The 20760-nt window shown below is 50.5% G+C and overlaps 1 protein-coding gene across 2 annotated transcripts; it reads left to right on the top strand.

Annotated features, from left to right (window-relative positions):
* The first annotated feature begins 351 nt into the window (after window positions 1–351).
* On the top strand, window positions 352–16667 carry Urm1 (ubiquitin related modifier 1). Of its 2 annotated transcripts, XM_005085471.4 has the most exons (5): window positions 352–448; window positions 5106–5176; window positions 13669–13750; window positions 15306–15354; window positions 15701–16667. In XM_005085471.4, the coding sequence occupies exons 1-5, from the start codon at window positions 414–416 to the stop codon at window positions 15767–15769; spliced, it is 306 nt and encodes a 101-aa protein (XP_005085528.1). In that variant the 5' UTR covers window positions 352–413; the 3' UTR covers window positions 15770–16667. The 2 variants fall into 2 exon arrangements, with proteins under 2 accessions (XP_005085528.1, XP_021091845.1); XM_021236186.2 differs by lacking the exon at window positions 15306–15354.
* Window positions 16668–20760: the final 4093 nt, after the last annotated feature.

Here is a 20760-nt window from a genome sequence, read left to right as displayed (position 1 = left end):
AGAATCTTAACTAAGTAGCCCAGGCTGTCCTGGAATTCCCTATGTAGACCAGGATAGCCTTTCACTCACATGGATCCGCCTTTCTGAGTACTGGGATTAAAGGCGTGTGCCTGTAATCAACGAAAGATCAACAAACAATAGGAGGCTCACAATCGTGTCGTCGGACTAGGGTAAATTTCTTGCTCTTAGCTGTCTTTCTTCAGGAAGTCGCTTCCTTGGGTCTCCGGAAACTCGGTCTTCAAAAATCGTGGACCATCAGTTCCCCAGCCCTCATTGCCCGCTTTTGTCCATTAGCCCAGAAGCGCCTCATCCCTAGGTACCGCCCCTTCCGCTCACGCTGCCAGGCGGCGACCGGAAATAAGCGGGCGCCCCGGAAGTTGAAGGGCGTGTTTTGCTAACTTGGCTTCCTCAACATGGCGGCGCCCTTGTGTGTGGAGGTGCAGTTCGGGTGAGTGAGAACTGGGGCGCCGTGGGGATGGAGAAAAGCTATAGGGCCTGAAACTCGGACTTCACTCGACATGCCGAGGTTACTGATGCCCTGCGTGAGCGGGGCCGCTCGCCTGGGCTCTCCACAGGCGCCATCTCCCTGGCCGACGAGGCCGTAAGTCCGAGAATAGAGGCGCACACATGGGCAGGAAGGTGCGCTGACAGCCCCTCCTTGGTCTTTAACGTATGGGACTCGGAGGCGTTGATAGTGAGCAGGTCATCTTCCAGCGTATTTTACCAGTGTCATTCCGAGCCCTACCCACCACGTCTGGTATTTGGACTCCTAAGGAGCCCATGAGTCTCCCTGTTGATAGTCCTTCAGTTCTGTCTTCCGGCGGCAATTTCCGCCTAGTTTCTTCCTAGATAAAGGTGTGGCTAAGGCAGCCCGTCCTCCCTCCCTCCCTCCCTCCCTCCCTCCCTCCCTCCCTTTCTTTCTCAAACCTGAGTTTTAATCCGACTCGAATCTCTTTCAAAGTAGTTTGATGAGTGCCTTCTGCAGACCTGGAGCCCAGATAACAACCGCGGAGGGAACCGCCACCATTGGCAGTGTGGTGTGCACAAGATGAAAAGTCCCGCAGTTGGGATGCACATTATTACTTGAAGGAACGCAAGGGAAATCGAAAAGCTTCTCAAATCCCTACTGCTTGGTTCTTCCAGCACACAGAAGGTCTGTCATAGTGTCAAAATCTGCAGAAGACAGACTTCGGAACTGAGAATAAAGAATTGAGCCTGTAGAGATGGGTGGGCGTGTCTCGAATATATGGAAAAGCTAGTGTGTGTGTGTGTGTGTGTGTGTGTGTGTGTGTGTGTGTGTGTGTACGTACGAACGAAGTGAAGGGGAAACTCTAGGGTAGAAATGTAAAATTCTTTCCAAATGCCTTTCTTCCCGTTGGATGCCTCCCCTCCTTTTATGTTTTCCCTTCACTGGGTAGTTCATTCACCAGTCACTTATTGAGTGCCTACCATGTGCCAGGCAGTGAGCCAGATACCAAGGATACAAAGATAAATAGCACTCTTGTCTGTTCCCTCCAGTGTTCAGTTTTTCTGTCCTTTGGAAGGGGGTAGTCTCATGAATGTTAAGTGCAGTTTAATTGATGATATTGTCTGGCTGCTTGGATTCAATTAGGACTACGTTGGTCTGGCCTCCTGACGTTTTTTTTTCCCCTCTGACCCTTAGCCCGGCTCACACCCTGCTCTCCCATCTCCCAGCCTGGGGAGAAGAGGAGGCTTCCTGATGCCTTGATCAGCCTTAGCAGTACTGAAAAGGAAGAAGCTACCGACTCTCACTGTTAATATTTACCCGTAGCCGAATGGCCTTTCCTTCTCAGTGAGTCAGACATGGTGCTTATTGATCAGAGATGTAGCCTGCCTGCCAGACACTGTGCTGCCAACAGTGAGGAAGTCCTAAAGTGAATAAGACAGTTGCCCTCCAGAGTCTACAGAGCTACGCCGTTGCTTCAGCTTCCCTTGCTTCTAAGAGCAATACTGAGCTCCAGCAGGACAGGACAACATTCTTTACCCACCTGTCCACCCTCTTCCACACTCCCCACATAAGTGACCCGTCAGAATCGTAGCTCGCTCTGCAGGGCTTAGTGTCTCATGGAAGGCAGCGGCAGTTGGATCTCTGTGATTTTGAGGTCAGGCTGTGTTACATAATGAGAGACCCTCCGTAAAAATAAAATGTTTGCCAAGGCCAGAAGCATTCCCTCTGTACTCCAGATCTGGTTTTATTTGGAGACAAGAGCTCACGATATAGCTCATGCTGACTTCAGACTTTCTGTGTTGCTGAGGCTGACTTGAGCTCTTGATCCTCCTCCTTTCTGAGCGCTGAGGTGACATGCATGTGCAGCCTTGCCTATCATCTTACATGTTTTCAACTTCTGACCTTTGGTTGACTGTGTCACTTGACAGCTGTGCTGCCTCACATTTACTATGAAGATGAGAAGATTTTCAAAGGAGCTGCACTGCCTTTTATTCTCTCCCCTCTGGTCCTAGAAATCTAGAAGCCGTGGCCTGTAAACCCTGAAGAGAAGTGATCCTCAGTACCACCAGCTCTGTTAGGTCCTTTAAAAGGTTTCCTATCTTTTTTGTGGGAGTTTTTCTCAAGACAGTTTTTCTGTTTAACAGCCTTGGCTGTCCTGGAACTCACTCTGTAGACCAGTCTGGCGTTGAACTTACAGAGATCCACCTGCCTCTGCCTCCTGAGTGCTAGGGGTAAAGATGTGTGTGTCACCATGCCTGACTCATCTTTTTCTTGTTAGGACCAATTCTGTCATCTTTTGACATGCCTTATGAACTGTTGTTAATAGAGGTTGTTAATAGAGGTGGTTTTATTTATGTATGTATGTATGTATTTATTTATTTTTTGAGACATGGTATTCAAGATGGCCTATATCTCAACTCTGTAGGTGGTAGGGGAAGCCGTAGAACTTCTGGTCTTTCTGCTTCCGTTTTTCCAGTGCTGGGATTACAGACATATACCATCATGATCAGTTTATGCTGTGCTGGGATGGACACAAGGCTTCTTGCATGCAACATGAACATTCTACCCACTGAGCTATACTTCCCAGCCCTAACAGAGCATTTTTTTCAGGACACACAGAATTGGAAGTATAGTAGTATAGTATAGGTGTGTTTGGAGTACCTCCTTTCCATGCTGTAATTACCTAGATTTGATTCCCTTTCCATGAGTTTGGGGAGGTGTTGGAAAGCCTGGATACACTATTGAGACTAGAGAAGTAATCAGATTAATTTATGTGGCAAATATTTTCAAAACCTCTGCTGTATGCCAGACTTTATTTCATGTAGAGTCTGTTTATGTTCTAGAAGGTAGATGGAGACTAAACATGCATGGGTAAATTTTTTGTTGAAGCAGGGTCTCATGTAACATAAGCTGGCCTTGAAGTCAATATGAGGCTGAAGTTGACTTTTAATTCTTGTTTCTCCTGCTTCTACTTTCCTAAGTGCTAGAATTATAGGCATGTGATATCATGCCTAGCTTTTAGATGGGTATATATTTTAAAGCAACTAGAAAAAGTGACTGAAATGTAGACCTGTCACTGATATTAGCAGACACATGCATCGAGAATTGGGGTATTGAGAGAAGATGGAGGTATCTTGGTTGAGATTGAATGGCAGGAATATCCTATAAAACAGAAGGTGTCCCTGGGGCCCAGACAACCCTCATGTTTGCCTCCCTGAGTCAGTCCTGAGGTTAGATGTGTGTCTTCTCTCACTCCAGACTTGCTGACAGAGTAACTGCCCCCAGCCAACCCAGCAGTGATGGGGCACTCAAAGCCTCATTGGTTCATTCTTCATCTGTTTGTAAGTGGAAAAACAGGCTTGGCCTCAGAGCCTGGCACTACCAGGTTTGACCACTCTTGATTATTTGCCTCTAGTTCCCACCCCACTTCTCTGATGCTGACGTCCTGAACCCCTGCCTGTCACCCTCCCCCAGCCCAGCTGCTGCATGTGCCAGCCCCTACCCAGCAGAAAAAGAGGCTCTTGGAAGGGGATAAATGGAAGTCCTGTGTGGACTTGCAGCTGAACCGCCCTGCGCACAGCCACAGATGGGCCCTTGCTCCCCCTCCACATTTTTGCATCAACAAAGCGTGACCTTGTTTGGATGACAGTCCCCCATGTTCCCCCCATGACAGTGTTTGCCTTGCCTTTGCCTCCTAGTGGGCTGCCTCAGGACATCTCTGTTCCCTGAGATTGGGAAAGGGTGGTAAGGTGAGAAATATCACATCCATCAAAATTCTGTTAAGGCCTTCTCAGTTCAGACCCATGTGAAGTCTGAGATGGGAATCAGGAAACCAGAGGAAGAAATAGTGTGGAGTACTGAAAGATCTACTGCCCACACCAGAAGTCCTGGTTTCTGAACTTGGCTTTGCTGGGACACAAAAAACAAAACAAAACAAAAAAACTGAACTGAACTCTGCTCTTGGAGAGCTTTCTGAAAGAGCTCCGGGGTTACCTAACTTCCCTGGCCTTCTACTATGTCAGATGGAATTAACAGTGTCTGCCTCCTCCCTGAGATGGCCAGTCGATGAAATGGGATGAGGGATATCCTATAACTGACATCACCTTGTGCTTAGTCAGGGCTAAGCCCAGTGGGTTCTCTCTGCCTCCATTGCAGTAGTACATAGAAGTGAGCAAGAACAGGGTTATTTCTTCACTTACCTGGCCAGAAATGCAAAGGGTCTCTAAGGTACCCCAGAAAGGGCAGCTTGGTGATTTTGGGAATAAGACCAAGGCTTGAAAAGGTGGGTACATGGCCAGGGGATGACTGGCAAGCAGAGGTAGAGCCTGATTTCTTTCCTGGAGACGGCAGCTCTGAAGCCTGAGTTCTACTGCTGTGTACTCAGTCAGCTGCCTCTCAAGAAAGCAAAGTTAAGGGGACTGGAGGCTTGAGTCCTCCCTAATAGTGAGAATTGTTTCTGTCTTCTTTACCACAGCAGAAAGTCGTTTTGAGAGGCAGTTCCTAGTAACGAGGCTGTTCCTGAACCCTGGCCTCTGCATCTCATCTTTCACCTCCAACTCTGCCCTAGGTAGCAGACTCATCTCAGTTCTGTTAGCAGTAACTTACCCTGCTGTCTTTTTTTGGCCTTCCTTTGTAGAGGTGGTGCAGAGCTCCTGTTTGATGGAGTAAAGAAACATCAAATCACCTTGCCTGGGCAAGAGGGACCCTGTGAGTATTGGATTTCCTGACTGCTTTCTGGGGCCATTGGGCATGGGTGGGTCAGTGGTGAAGTGGAAAAGGTCAGGATTGTCCTGGCCAGTAGCAAAACAAGAAACTGGAGAGGATATTTTGCCCTCCTTGCTGGGGCTGGCCAGCTCTGCAAGAAGGGCTGGAAGGTTGGTCTTTACATGGGGAATGGCTGGAGCAGTGGCTCATCTGTTAGGAGCACTAGATGCTCTTGCAGAGAGCCCAGGTTTAGTTCCCAGCATCATCTGTAAGTCCAGTCTCAGGGGATTCAAGACTCTCTTTTGATCTCTGGACACCAGGCACACATGAGGTGCACAGACCAACATATGCAGGCAAAACACTCATACAAGCCAGATGTGGTAGTGTACACCTTTACTAGCATTTGGAGAAGCAAAAGCAGGAAGGCCCAGTGGATCTCTGAGTTTGAAGCTAACCTGTTCCACACAGAGCATTCCAGGCTAGCCTGAACTACACAATGAGACCTTGTCTTTTTTTTTTTTATTGGGCCTGAGGGACTTGAGACAGTATTTCTCTGTGTAGCCCTGGCTGTCCTGGAACTCACTCTATAGAGCAGGCTGGCCTCAAACTCACAGAGATCCACATGCCCCTGCCTCCCAAGTGTTGGGATTAAAGGTGGGTGCCACCACTGCCCAGCTTGAGACCTTGTTTTAAGAAAACAAAACAAAACCGAGTGGTGGTGGCATATGCCTTTAATTCCAGCACACAGGAGGCAGCGGCAGGTGCATCTCTGTGAGTTCGAGACCAGCCTGATCTATAGAGCGAGTTTCAGGACAGGCTCCAAAGCTACATAGAGAAACCCTGTCCAGAAAAACCAAAAGACAAATAAATGAATAAATAAATAGATAGATAAATAAAAATAAAATGCCAGTTTGGGTTGGGCAGTGGTGGTGCAGGCCTTTAATCCCCGCATAGAGGCAGAGGCAAGTAAATGGGATTTTGAGGTCAGCCTGGTCTACGAAGCTAGTTCCAGGACAGCTAGGGCTGTTACACAGAGAAACTGTAAACAAAAGTAAAACAAAACAAAAAAAAAACATTTTGGCCGGGCGTTGGTGGCGCACACTTTTAATCCCAACACTCAGGAGGCAGAGGCAGGCGGATCTCTGTGAGTTCGAGGCCAGCCTGGTCTACAGAGCAAGTTCCAGGGCAGCCTCCAAAACAACACAGAGAAACCCTGTCTTGAAAAACCAAAAAAAAAAAAAAAAAAAAAACCATTTTGGGCTGAAGGTGTAGCTTAGTTGACAACAATTTGCCTAGCATGCAAAAGCCCTTTGTTCTGTATCCAGCACAGAATAAACCAGGCCTAAAACTGGGTGTGGTGGTGTGACCCTGTAATGTCAGCACTTAGAAGGTAGACCAGGATGACCAGAAATTCAAAGTTATAAAGAGTTTGAAGCTAACATAAGAGTCTATGTGCAAAATAAAATAGCACAAGTTGCCGGGCGTTGGTGGCACACGCCTATAATCCCAGCACTGGGAGGCAAAGGCAGGTGGATCTCTGTGAGTTCGAGACCAAGCCTGGTCTACAGAGTGAGTTCCAGAACAGGCTCCAAAACAATACAGAGAAACCCTGTCTCGAAAAACCAAAAAAAAAAAAAAGAGCACAAGTTATGTCTTATTTCTTCTTCTTCTTTTTTTTTTTTTTTGGTTTTTTGAGACAGGGTTTCTCTGTAGCTTTGGAGGCTGTCCTGGAACTCACTTTGTAGACCAGGCTGGCCTCGAACTCACAGAGATCCGCCTGCCTCTGCCTCCCGAGTGCTGGGATTAAAGGCGTGCGCCACCAACGCCCGGCCTCTTATTTCTTCTTTTTAAGTGTGTGTGTGTGTGTGTCTGGGTGAAGGTGTTGGGTCCCCTGGAGTTACTGACAGCTGTGAGCCACCATGTGGGTGCTGGAAATGAACCCAGGGATTTATTTCCTCTTAAATTTTGCTTGACACAAAAATATACACATTTTCACAATCCCATCCCCATGTCACTCACTAAGTACTCAGCAAGTGTCCCTTGAGAAGTAATCTTTTTATTCTTCTTAACGTTAGCATTGATGCCTTCTTTGTTCTGGTTCCTGCTTGTGACTGACCTAAGAGGTAGCTGCTATTTCCACTGGTTGATTAGTGGGTTTGTTGACTGCTTGACACAGGAGCTCTCTCTGTAGCCCAGGTTGCCCCTCTTCCTCTGCGTTCATCACAGGCATGCCCCACTCCTGCTCAAGTCAAGTTACAAGGTGGCTGGCAGGGAGGGCAGGGGCTGAGCAGCAGTTCCTGGGCGCTTTAAACTGCTTAGCATGCATTTCACAGCCTCCCTGGGGCCAGCTGTTCCTTTCTCTGCTCTCCAGGCCTGTTTGCTGATCCCTTTCCTACCTCCCTCCTCTCCCCTCCCCTCCCAGTCCCTGTGCAAAATTGCTTTTGAAAAGATCCACTTTCTGCTTAATTAAACAATGAGGAGCGTCCCCTCACACATCTGTAAACCTCCTTCTGAGGCCAGTTTAGCCCACAAACTGCTCCATTCTTACCCCCATTCACTTGTAAATGGAGCCTCTGAGGTTCCCTCCACCCCTCTTCCTTTCATTCCACCCATGCCAGCTCTTTCTTCTCCCTTTAGCTCAGGCCTGGGGTGGGAATCCCAGAAGAGCCCTGCCTTAGAACTGGAGCTGATAGACTCGGTAGGGAAGGGACAGTTTTACTTATGGGCAGGATTTAGGGGCCCAGGTAGAGGTGAGAAAACACTTTTGTTGGCGTGGGCCCTGTGCTCCCACAGGCTCAGGGACAGGAATGCCAGAAAACACACTTTACGTGGAGAGAGCAGTTAAAAAAAGGTGCAGCCCTTGTCTCCTGTGTGCTCACAAGCCAGGGCGGTATCTCTCAACTCGAGGTAGTGGGTTCTCAACCTTCCTAATTCTGTGACCCTTTAGTGCAGCTATTGCATTGCTGCTTCATAACTAGTTCTGCTGCTACTGTTGTGTATTGTGATGTCAGTATCTGATATGGAGGACTTCTGATATGCCATCCCCCAAAGGGGATGCAACCCACAGGTTAAGAACAGCTGCTCTAAGGAACCCTGCGGGTGTAGGTTGTCAATATCTCCTCTACTCGGGCAAAGGATTCTGGGTGGAGGTTCCATTTTCTTTCTTATTTTATCATATAAGGTTACTCAAGACCATTTTTTCCCCCAAAACTATTTTCATGCCAAGTGTAGTTTGAGTATATTCCTTCACTTTTGTGATCCTCTGTAAGTCTCTTTGAGGTAGGTGCTCATGGAACCCAGGCTGGCCTATAAACTTTCAACCTCCCAATTGCTGGGCTTGCTGGCCTAGTGAGAGGTTTCATGCTTTTACTCTAGGATGGGCAACCAAAGTTCCTATGCCACAGCCACTTTTAGGTCAGAGATACGGAATCAAGACTTGAGTACACAGCTTAGAGCCCCCATCTGTTGAGTGTTCCCTGTGTGTTTGATGCTGATGCCCTGCTGTTAGCATATTGCCTTAATCCTCACAGCAACCTTTAGAGTGTGGATTATTATCCACATTTGTCAGGATAAATGATACCAATACATTGAGGGGAAGTGACTTGTCTGAGGCTATCTAGCCTCAATGCAAGCCTCTCTATTTGACCTTTACCTGTCCACCACAAAGCTGCAGCACCTTTCCCTGCTGTTCCCTGTTGGGCCAGCCAGGCCAAGGCCTCTTACACTGCAACCCTTGCATTAGAGTACCCTTTTCCTCCCCAACACTGAGTGCATGGCCAGCTATGGCATGCACAGCCTTGGAATGTGAATCTTCTCACACAGCTTGCACCAGGAGCTGGACCAACCACTGGCATAAATGGGAGGAAGATGGCAGGAGTGATGGCATGTACCTGTAGCCCCAACAACGAGGGAGGCTGAGACAAGAGTATTGTTTGAGGCAGGAACTCAGGCCAGCCTTGGCAACCTGGGAAAGAAAACCAATGTGTGGACCCCACACCCTTTCTTCTTTCTTTCTTTTTTTTTGGGGGGGGGGTTGAGACAGAGTGTCCTGGAACTAGCTCTTGTAGACCATGCTGATCTTGAACTCACAGAGATCCACCTGCCTCTGTCTCCCGAGAGCTGGGATTAAAGGCGTGCGCCACCAACGCCCGGCTCTTTTTTTTTTAATTATTTATTATGTATATAGTGTTCTGCCTTCATGTCAGCCTACACACCAGAAGAAGGCACCAGATCTCATTATAGAGGGTTGTTAGCTACTATGTGGTTGCTGGGAATTGAACTCAAGTCCTCTGGAAAAGCAGCCAGTGCTCTTAACCTCTGAGCCATCTCTCCAGCCCCCTTTCTTATTTGCTTGTTTGTTTTGTTTGTCAAGACAGGGTTTCTCTACATAGCCCTGACTGTCCTAGAACTCGCTCTGTAGACCAGACTGACCTTGAACTAACTCACAGAGATCTGCCTGCCTCTGCCTCCCATGCTGGAACTAAATGTCTACACTACTACCTCCCTGCTATACTCTCTCCTATTTCTTTTTTTTTTTTTTTTTGGTTTTTCGAGACAGGGTTTCTCTGTGGCTTTGGAGGCTGTCCTGGAACTAGCTCTTGTAGACCAGGCTGGCCTCGAACCCACAGAGATCCGCCTGCCTCTGCCTCCCGAGTGCTGGGATTAAAGGCGTGCGCCGCCAACGCCCGGCTTCTCCTATTTCTTTTGCTTCCATCTGGCTTCCAATGAGCACATACCATATCCCACAGAAAGCCCAAGACCTACCTGATTAAGGCAGGGTTCTGGGCGATGGGCAGAGCATATAGAAAACCAACATATTTGAGAGTCGAGTCCAGAGGAGATAGTTTCTTTCCCTGGATTCAGGAATAATTGATAGTCTAGGCACAACTCTAAGATTGTCTTATTTGATCCTTATAACAGCACATTAAAAGTCTTTTTAATTTTATTTTTATGTGTATGGGTGTTTTGCCTGTATATAAATCTGTGTACCATGTGCATGCCTGGTACCCATGGAGATAAGAACAGGACTGGAGTTGTAGATGATTTTGTTTGGTTGGTTGATTTTGTTTTTTTTCAAGACAGGGTTTCTCTGTGTAACAGCTCTGGCTGTCCTGGAACTAGCTCTGTAGACCAGGCTAGCCTTGAACTCACGGAGATCCACCTGCCTTCCAAGTGCTGGGACCAAAGGCATGCGCAGCCACCACCCAGCTTTTTTTTTTTTTTTTTTTTTTTTCTTTTTTAGAGAAAGCTGAGGCTCTGAGAATCCCCTTCCTGAGGTCATATTGCTAGGAAGGAATGGAGTCTAACTTAAAACTAAAACTGGCAGGCATGCTGATGCACACCTGTAATTCCAGGATTTAAGCGATGGAAGTCCCAGGCTTGGGATTTCTCAACTACATAGCAAGTTTAAGGCCAGCCTGGCTAATGAGACTCTTGTCTCAGATAAACAATTATGACCATCACCGTCTCCCTCCCTGCTGGTGTACCACTGGCATCTTAGGTTAGAGCTGTGAGGGCAACATCCCTGAGCTCTCAGACTCCACTCTGGGAACGGCTTACGGTGCCATATTATGTGGCAGGACAGAGAAGCTTGGAGACATGGGACTAGGAGGCACTCACAACTGCCTCATCAGTACCACTAGGGTTTAGGAGGGAGCAACCTCGTTTGGAGCAGGCCTTCCCCAGGGCTCTCATGCTGTTCTTCCTGCCGTCTCCATTTTGCTGCCTTGAACCTAGCAGTTGTATGGTGCCTCAGCTCCTCCCATATGTGCTTCCTTCTGTCCAGAATGCTTCCCCCACCCAAGCCCATTCATCCTTCAGGCCTAAGCTTCAGTGTTAACACTCTTGGAAAGGCTTTTTCTGGTCCCAAAGGAGTTAGCACACACCACAGCTAATTAAGTAATGTCTGCCACCTCTGCTGCCCTCTCACAAGGAAGGCTCCATATCCTTCTTGCTGGCCACCATCACCCTAGTGCATGGCACGGGATAGTTGCTCAACAAATGTTTGTCTAGTGAATGGCGGCTACAGGAGGGAGAACTTGCTCAGGATGAGTTGGATGGAAGGAAGAAAGATAGTGGGAAGGTGAAAGTAAGGTTCTTACCCTCCATCTATCCCAGAGCCACCCCAAACCACCAGTCCCTGACTCTGCTTAACCCTTCCTCCTCCCCTGGGCGCCTTTGGAAGCCGACCATCTGGCTTGGAGCCTATTTGCATATTGTCTGGGCCTCAGCAAGCCAAGCAAGATGTCCCCGGGGGTGCGTTTCAGGCCAGGCTGAGTGGCCCTTGCAGCCTGAGAAGGGAGTCATGAGTTCCACCTCTCCCCACCCCCAAATCCAGGCACAGGGACAATACTGGCTGCTGTGATGCAGCAGCCTCACCATGGTAACAAGCTATCAAAAATGTAGGCGGGCCTGGAGTGGGGGGCAGGCAGAAGAGGGAGGGAGTGACCTCAGCAAATAGGAGCATCATGATAAATGAGCCAGCACTGGGCAGCAGATTCATCCCCCAGCCACATCTCTGGGAGTCCATGACAGTGTCATCATGTGGATGACCCCAACATGACCACTATCCCTCCTTTATTCCCAAGCTATCTAGAGTGGAGCAGAAACATCCTCTTGGAGGGAGCCAGGGCTATTCCCCCAAGAACCCTGATTCTATACCAGCAAGTCAGGACTGTCAGATATAGTCTGTGGTCACTGGGTCAACCTCTTCCCAGTCCTTCGTGTCCAAACACAAGCACGGCCCTGGCTGCTGAGGCTTTTGAGGCTGGCTGATGGATGTGTCAGACTCCAGCAGTTCTATCGAACAACCAAAGATGTATGGGCTGGCGGCCCACCAGACAGGGCCAAGAGGATTCAGGACCAAGGAGAAGCCTCTGCAACCTGGGCCTTGGGGAAGAGTCCACCAAGAGTCCAAGTTCAGCTTGAGGGAGGCAGCACCCTCCCTCCTCTCCTTGGGGACTACATATTTGCTTAGTTAAAAAGGAATTTTAGTCAGACTGTTGTGGCACACACCTTTAATCTTAGCACTCAGAGACAGAGGCAGGTGGATCTCTGTGAGTTTGAGGCCAGCCTGGTCTAAGAGTGAGTTCTAGGACATCCAGGGCTACACAGAGAAACCCTGTCTCCGAAAGCTATAACAAAAGGAACTTTAAATTGGGAGTTGGCAGCTTTAGTCCATGAACACTGCTTGTTACCCTGTGGGATGTTTGTGTCCAGCAAGAAAAGGACTAGTCTATCCATACTGCATCTTCCCATTCCTGTGCGAACCCAAGGCTAGGCTTGCATGTGCACTGCAATATGGAGCTCACACTGGGAGCAGAGTGAGACTTCCCGTGTCCTAGCAGTCCTTTATGCCAGGACTTTGGCCTCTAGGAGGATAGCTCAGGCCACATTTTCACCTTGCTTCAGCTTAGCCTCAGAGCTTTGTCTCAGGTGCCTTCTACAACACTGACTCAGGCCAAGCCTCCTATGGCTTCCTAAATGGTAGTTGTTTCTCGAGGACCTTTGTTCTCAAGTCACCTGTGAGAGCAGGACCTCTAGGAGAGGAGCCTCAAAAACAATCTGAGTGAAGAGTGGTAGAGGTCCTTGGTACCATGGCCTTTATAGATGCAAGCCAACCCCAGTTTGCTGTGGGCTGGTCCCCTACTCCTGAGAAAGGCTAGTAACCCTGAAAACTACCTCCTCCATATTCTGCACAAAGAGACTGTTAGCCAACCCAGAGCCCTGGGTGTTCCGCAGCCCAGAACCTCTTGCTTAGGCAAGGTGGCCACCCCTTGGGGCACTGCGAAAGTGGGGGTAGTGAGCAGTGATTTGTCAGTGTCCGCCTGGTGAGGAGCCTTCTCTCCCTCTGCTAGAGGAAATTAACTGATGTTATCTGCTCAGCGATTGTTTTTCTCCCCTCACAAAGGGAAATATATGCAGACCCTGCCTGTGAGCAAAGCTGAGGCCTCCCTCGCTGGACTGGCAAGAGAGATAAGATGGCAGTGGCTCTTTGATGCCCTCTAAGCAGCCTCGCTGAGGGGACATCAGCCCAGCTCTGTCTCTGAGTTCTTTTTTTTTAATCCTTTTAAACTATGTGTACGTATGTGTGGGCATATGCATGTGAATACAAGTGCATGCAGAGTTTAGAAGACAGTATTGGATCCCTGGGAACTGGAGGCGTAGGTGTGGGTGCTGGGCACTGAACGTGGGTCCTCTGAAAGAGCAGTACCTCCCCTTCACCACTAGGCCGCCTCTCCAGGCCCTGTCTCTGAGTTCTTTGTACTTCTTCCCACTGTGCCCTCCGCTGTGCAGAGTCCACTCTCTCTGCAGACCCTTCCAACGTCACTGTGCAGTGTCCACTCTCTCTGCAGACCCTTCTGACTGACGGTCACTGTGCAGTGTCCACTCTCTCTGCAGACCCTTCTGACAGTCACTGGCCTCTCCTCATCAGGTTTAGGAGCCTGGGAATGAGTTGGGTTTGACCTTGGTTTGTTCTATGCCTCCCTCTCTAGGGGACGTCCGGAACCTCCTTGTCTGGATCAAGAAGAACTTGCTGAAAGAGCGGCCAGAGCTGTTCATCCAGGGAGAGAGTGTGTGAGTTCCTATCCCCCGTGCCTGAGCAAGGCAGAGAGAGGGAAGGTTGTCTAAACCTACATCTCAGGGTTCTGGATATCTTATCCTCTTGAGTCCTCTGGCCCCCTATTTTCTCAGACTCCTGTGAGGAAAAAGCCGTGCTCTAGTCTGTTTCTAGTTTTCTTCTGGTTGAGGTTCTTAAAAGCCCATATGAAAGGAGCTTGGTAAATTTTCCCTAAAAATTTGAATTATGCTTCTAGTTACCACCAAATGCAGAAACTTAGGTGAGTTTCTTTGCTTCTCCTGGCCTCAGGCATCCTCTGTACAGGAAATACTAAGAAAGCCATTTTTATCAGTGCTGTCTGGTGGTAGCTGCTGCCACTTGTGCCTGGTTAAACCCTCAAATTCATCAGTGTGACTCAGAAACTACATACTCCATTTTAACTGGGTGTGGTGGTGCACACCTTTAATTCAGCTCTTAGTAGTCAGAAGCAGGTGAATCTCTAAGTTTTAGGCCAGTCTGGTCTATAGAGGGTTCTAGGACATCCAGGGCTACAGGCTGGACATATGGATCATGGATCAGAGGTTGAGAGCAAGGACTGCTCTTCCAGAGGACCAAGTTTACTCGATCCCAGGTAGCTCACAACTGCCTGTCTCTCTCTGCCTCCAGCTCTGCACCCACATATACACACATGCACAGAATTAAAAATCAAATAACACTCAAAACACTCCCATTTTCTTTCTTTGTCTTTGAAATGGCTATGTGTGGTCAGCAGGTACAGTGTGCGGCATCACAGAGGAGGTTCCAGGTCACTCCATGCACCTTCCCACTCAGACACACACAGCTAGTTCCCCAGCTGTTCCAACCTGCTAGCAAAAACCCAGGCTCCTCATGCCAAGCCATTCTACTTCTAAACAAGGATGGTCTCCTATGTAAAGGAGGTGGGCCATGAAATTGGGAGACTTTTGTCTGCCTTCAAGAATGGATCAGGACTACTCTCCAGTCTGCAGTTTCTGGCACAGCAGTCCTGGAAGCCACCTGTATGGACATCAGTGCTCCCTGGACCATTTCCAGTAGGAACCAGGACTGACTCCAGTAGGAACCAGCATTTAGGTGCCTGGTGCCACTGACAGTTTTCTTTGGCCCCAAAAACTGAGCTTGTCTTCTCCAGAATAGGCATCCTGGAGACCTAGAAGCCAAAGCCCTTCCTTTCCAGAGCCTGGGAGAGTAAGATTTGACACTGGGAAAATTAGATTCCTTTTGCTGGTTACTGAGACATAGTGGCAAGCAAGCCCTGCACACTATTTGTTATATCTCTCCACGGTCCTTAGAATTGGCTCTGTTTTCACGTGGACAAAGCTGATGCTAAAGAAGTAAAATGCCTTGCCTGAAGTCTGGGTGATGCTGACCCTTGCCCTCAGAACCGTGATTATCTGTCCTGGTTTCCTGACCATGCAGACTGTGGTTTTGACTTGTTGGGAAATCAGGAGGAAAGTTTCCCCCATACTCCTGCAGCCACAGACTCTGAGCCTCCTGCCTTCCATTTCCTGCCCCTCACTCCCGTCTTTCCCACAGGCGGCCAGGAATTCTGGTGCTGATTAATGATGCCGACTGGGAACTGCTGGTCAGTACCTCTAGTGACACTCTTCCCCAGCCCCTGCCTTCAGTGGGAAACCCTGGGCCTCTGATCAGTCCAGGGCCTGGCGGGGCAATCTGTCTCATTCATAACCCCCACCCCATCCCTGGGCTATTCCTGTCTTCCATCTCAAATGAGGAGGGATTGAATGGCTGCTGGGGAGGGAGGCAGGGAGCTCACCCATCCTGGAGATTTGAGAGTCGATGTGTAGAGTCTCCATTTTTCTGGTGAGGTTTTTCTTTCATTCCCAGAACAGCTACCTTTACCCTGTCCCAATGCCTGGCAATTACCTGGACCGTGCTCTGATGGTCCCTGTCCCTCTTTCCTGCCCCAGGGGGAGCTGGACTACCAGCTGCAGGACCAGGACAGCATCCTCTTCATCTCCACACTGCACGGCGGCTGAGGGCTCCTCTGTGAGCCTAAGCACCTTTGCAAGGGGAGCACAGCACAACCACACCTCTCCTTGGACACTGCTTCCAGGTCCTCAGTCCCCCCTTGGCTGCCTCCTTCTCTGCTGTATCCCTGAGCTCCCTCTAGGCAGGGAAAAGAGGCCAGGTGCTAAAAATGAGCCTTTCTGGGCAAGGCACATGAGCAGGGAGGGAGAGCAGACGCCCGAGCCCAGCACTCCCTCCAGCAGCTGAGGTGGGGGAGGGTGCTCCTGTGACATGTCAGCAGTGGAGCGCTCAGTGCCCAGGTGACCCAGCTGCTTGCCACTCCTGTGTCTTGGTATATCTAAGCACCAAGTGACTGCCTGGAAGGTACTTCAATTCCTGAGACATCTTCATGGGGAAGATGGATGAACTGGAGTAACTGATGAGAAGCTCCTTCCTCTCTTTCCAAAGATTAGACTGGCCTCCGCCTCAGTTTCCCCATCTGGACACTGAGGACTCTGCTTGTCCCCCACTGATGTCATTATGGAACCCCAGCTGGGGTCCCCTATTCAGTGCTCACCTCCCTCCCCTCCACCCAGCAGCTGCTCTCCTAGCCACACCCCTCCTCCTGTGCCCCCCATCCCCAGCCCTTGACCCTGGCTGGCCTCCCCCCCACATAGGCAACCAGATGGGCTCCTGAGACACTCTCCAGGCTGCCTACGACTCATTCTGCTGAGGGTAGAGAATGGAAGGAAGGAGCCTAACCTTAGACAGAGGGGGCAGGACCTCAGTGTGTAACTCCCAGCTCCCTGAGACAAGCAGGGTAGATGGAGACCTGTGCTCCCTTTCCTCCATCCCTTCTGGGAATTTGGGGACCTCGTGCCTACAACAGCTGACTTTGGGCAAATAAAAAGACTAGGTTGTTTACTAGCCTTGTTTGACGCTTCATCCTTAGAAACTGGAGGTACTCTGTATCCCTAAAATCTAGGTCTCTGTCCTGAGCCAGGGGCCAGCTGGCCTTCACCTGCAAGGCTAACACATGAACTGTTCCAAAGAGAGAATGGTTCAGTAGGGCCATCTGGAGAAGAGAGTGTAGACCTGTGACGATCAGTATAGATCCTAAGTCATTCTCACCAACCAGTCTAACTCTAGGCATTGTTCTGCCAACTGCAGTCAGCAGCCCCAGAACCCAGAAGAGGGGTGTCCTGAGTAAGACTGCTGAGCTCCATGGCTTCCATGACTTGCATTAAAAAGCTTCATCTGACCCTAAGTGTTGCTTTTCATGAAATGTCAGTGAGGCGGAATTTCTTACCTACATACATGAGAGTGCCTAATGTAGGCCAGTGTTGGGGAGTGGAGAGCACTGGGCCCATGGTTGATGAGCTGCTTCCCAGCCACTGCCACAGAGCAGACCCCTTGAGCTTGTGTGGGTGGGAGCAGCCATGTTCGGGTTACCGGTAGGGACTGGCTGGGTGCAGATTAAGGCCAGTGTTGAGTCCAAATGCTGTTGAGGCTGTGCTGATGTCAGGCTTGTCATTTTAGAGGGTCAGCCTGCCCTAGTTCCCGTCACGCTCCCTCCCTGCAGTGCCTTCTGCAGTTGATGTGTTAGGGGATTTCCCTTCTGCTATGGCACCCCAGTTAATGCTGAGCATTTAGGAGGATGGGTTGAGGAAAGCAGCTTTCCCCATCCCGGGTGCCAGTGCCATCATGCAAGGAGTCCATTCACCCTAGTCCACTCAGCATTTCAGAGACAAGTGACTCAGCCCATCAGCCCCGCTCCCATGCAGCTCATGACCCTTGCTTTTGAGGAAATAAACAAGTCCCACTACCTTCGAAGATTTTTCTTTAATGAAAAGGATTCGTTTGTCCAAGTTCTTATTTCCAAAGCCAAGGCGGTTGCCCGGCTGGAGCGCATCATTCCCCAGCTTGTCGGTTTCTGGCAGCAGTGGGAGGCTCAGCCCATCAGTCGGTCCAGAGGAGCTTGTGGGAGGGGTTGGTTGGCTGGTTTGGGATATACGGGTTGATTTCGGATTTTTTTGTTGGTGTTGTTTGGGAATGCTGGTTAGGGGACAGGTTGGAACAAATTCAAAACGAGTTAGTGAACGAATTCTGCTGGCATCTGCCTTCACCCCTGACTAACTGCGGCTGTGATCAAGGACTGGCTACACGAACCATATTCGGGTCCCGCCGCTGTATGCCAGCTTCGTTACGGCTGAAATTGGAAAACGGAAAATCGGTGCGATCAACTGGAGGACCCTGCCAGCCGACACGGGTCATCCTAAGAGGAGTGGACGAAGGAAGGAGGCGAGGATGAGGATGGAGGCTCTGCTCGCAAGAACTAGTGTCCCTTCTTTGCGCGCCAGGCTGGGGCCACTATGCCCGTGCTGGGACCTGCTGGCCGCCGCCCGGGGTCTCCTAACCCCAGCGCGGACCCGGTTTCTGTTGAGCCCGGAGCTCAACCACAGATGTCCAGCCACAATTCTCGGTTGGCCGCAGACTCGTACAAGAATTGCGTTTGGACAATCAGTGGCGAAGCCCCTGAGTTCAGGGCCCCGGTCTCCTGCGGGGTTCTGCCTGGCTCCTTAAAAGCGCACACCAGATCTCGGGAGCTGTGCGTCGAATACCTTGTAGAAGCTCATCAGTCTCAGCCCATCCCGCGGTAAGGTGGACAAGCGGGCATGCAGATCCCAGCCTTGCACGGGCATCCCCATCGCCCCCAGCGTGTTTCCTTCCACCGTGGCCAAGAGTCCCTAGAGTAACCCGCGTTGTGTTTATGGGCCACCCCAGCTTGGAGGAATATCTGTCAGGCCCAGGGAGGGAACCCTGACTCCCCTCTCCCCGCCCCCAGACCGGTCTCTCCGGGAATCCAGAAAACTGGGGCCCGAGGCTGGTGGCGTTTCTGAGCCCGGGGTCTAGGGTGCTGGACTCAAGGGGCCCCCTCCCCCGCCCGGCCCCGCGCACGCACCAGCTCGGGCGCTCTCTGCTTCCTTGTGGCTGAGTCGCGGGTGGCGGTAGCCCGGGCGGCGGGGAGCGCCGGAATGCGCCGCCGGGTCACCTGCAGCGCCCAGGGAGCCCGACCGGGAGCCAGCATGCTGGCGAGGTGCAAGGCTGAACCCGAGCGGGCGCCTCTGGCGGCTCGGGGCCGGGGCGGGCTTTTAGTGGGCCGCTCCAACAATACGGGCCTGGCGCGGAGAAAGGGGCTCGGCTGCAATTGGTACTGGATTTGAATAACGCCACGGGGCCATCAATGGTCATTGTGTCGACGGGTAATGAATCTCCGCTGTCTCTCGGGCTGGCCAGGCAGCTGCAACCTGCGCTCAGGCAGCTCTTAAAGACATAGCATGCCCCTCCCTGGGGGCCACCCCCCCTGCACCGGCCGGACCCTGTGCCCTCCCACCCCCACTCAGCACCCTCCACTCCTGATGCCCCGCCTGCTCCCTCAGCCTGACCCCTTTGCCGGTGGCCCCCTCCCTCCAGGGCCAGGCACCCACATCTCGGTCCTGGACTCTGGACCTGAATCAGTCCTCTCTGAGCTTGGCTGAACTCCCCAAGAGTGCCTAGAGGACCCCAGGATCTTTTGAGGCCCAAGCTGCCTCCCAGCTACTTTATCTGTAGTTTCTGGAGTCCTCTCTCCTTAAGGTTCCTTCCCAGGGGTTTCTCTGAATTGTGAAGGGGTAACAGTCTGGAGGTCAGAGGGTCACCATTCCCCCCTTAGAACGCGCATCTGAAGAATAAGTCCCAACCAACACTCAGAGGATGCAGTCTCCAGAGACCACACCCCCAACAGGGATCTGGAGGCTGTCCCTTCCCCTCCCCAAGGACAAGGGCTTGATTCCCAAGCTCCTGAACACCTAGCAGCAGCACCAGCACCAGCGATGGGGGAAAAGGTGTCTGTGAAAGGGCTGGCCATCTGTTAACACTTGTCTGCTATGTCTTCCCTCGGATGGCCCACCCTCCCGAGGCTCAGGAGCTCTAATGTACCCTGAGCAGCTCTGATCCAGGAAAGGTCCAGTCTGCTGGCTACAAACCACAGATTCTCATCCCAGAGCTCAGCCTGGCTTCCCCTAGTGAGTGTCACACCCCAGAGGAGAGTGAGTGGCTGGCGGCTTCTTGCATCCTGCCTTCTGTCCATTCCAGGATTCCTCAAGCATCCTAGCATCCTACCTCCTCCGTGGCAGACTCGGCACTTTCATCCTGAAATATTCTCTTGTTCTTACCCTATGGGAAGCCCAGCGTGTGGTCAGCTTCACTGTGGTTGTAGATTTGTCCGATTTTCCTCACTAGCGCAGGAAGTGGGTCCGGTGGATCTTTGTGACTCTGGCTCTTACCCCCTATGGCACCTTTCCTCAACCACTCATTAAATTTGTGTAGGTGTTTGCTTGTCCTTTGACTTAAATGTCAACTACACAGACTTTTGGAGTTTTTCTTAACAAAACTATAACTTCAGGGTTTATAAAAATCTCAACTCTGGGAACGTTCCCCTTAATGTTGATAGTAAGTGCCTGTAGTCTCTGCTACTTGGGGCAGCGGAGGCGGGAGGATCACTTGAATCCAAGAGTTCCAGACCAACCTGGGTAATATAGCAAAACATCTCAGATAATGAGTGATTAAGAAAGGTGGCATCTTGCTGGATTCTGGCAGCAACCTAGGAAGTAGGTATATTATCAGCTCCATTTTACAGATGAAGAAACAGACCTGTGACTAGGAGCCAGCTGGGAGATGATGGAAGCAGGGTTGGAACCTAAGATTGTGCAAACTATTTCCTAGTCTTTCCTTACTTAGCAGATGCAGAGGAACAGACTTAAGTGTGCTCAGAGCAGTGGCTTCTAGGAGACACTGCTTAAATTATAATCCACTGCAGTCTGGTGTGAACACAGCCTGTGTGGGTTGGGCATGAAACTCCGCAGGAATGGAGAGCAAAAAAGGGCTTTTCCCTTCTGCCACCTTCTCCTCACATCAACACTGCTAATTTGGTTTTGTTTGTCGTACTAGGGATCTAACCAAAGCCTCCAGCAAGTGTTCA

This window comes from Mesocricetus auratus, unplaced genomic scaffold (assembly GCF_017639785.1).
Source record: "Mesocricetus auratus isolate SY011 unplaced genomic scaffold, BCM_Maur_2.0 Super-Scaffold_100004, whole genome shotgun sequence".
Classification (NCBI taxonomy): domain Eukaryota; kingdom Metazoa; phylum Chordata; class Mammalia; order Rodentia; family Cricetidae; genus Mesocricetus; species Mesocricetus auratus.
Note: the sequence above shows the minus strand (reverse complement) of the source record. Positions and strands in the feature narration are given on the sequence as shown.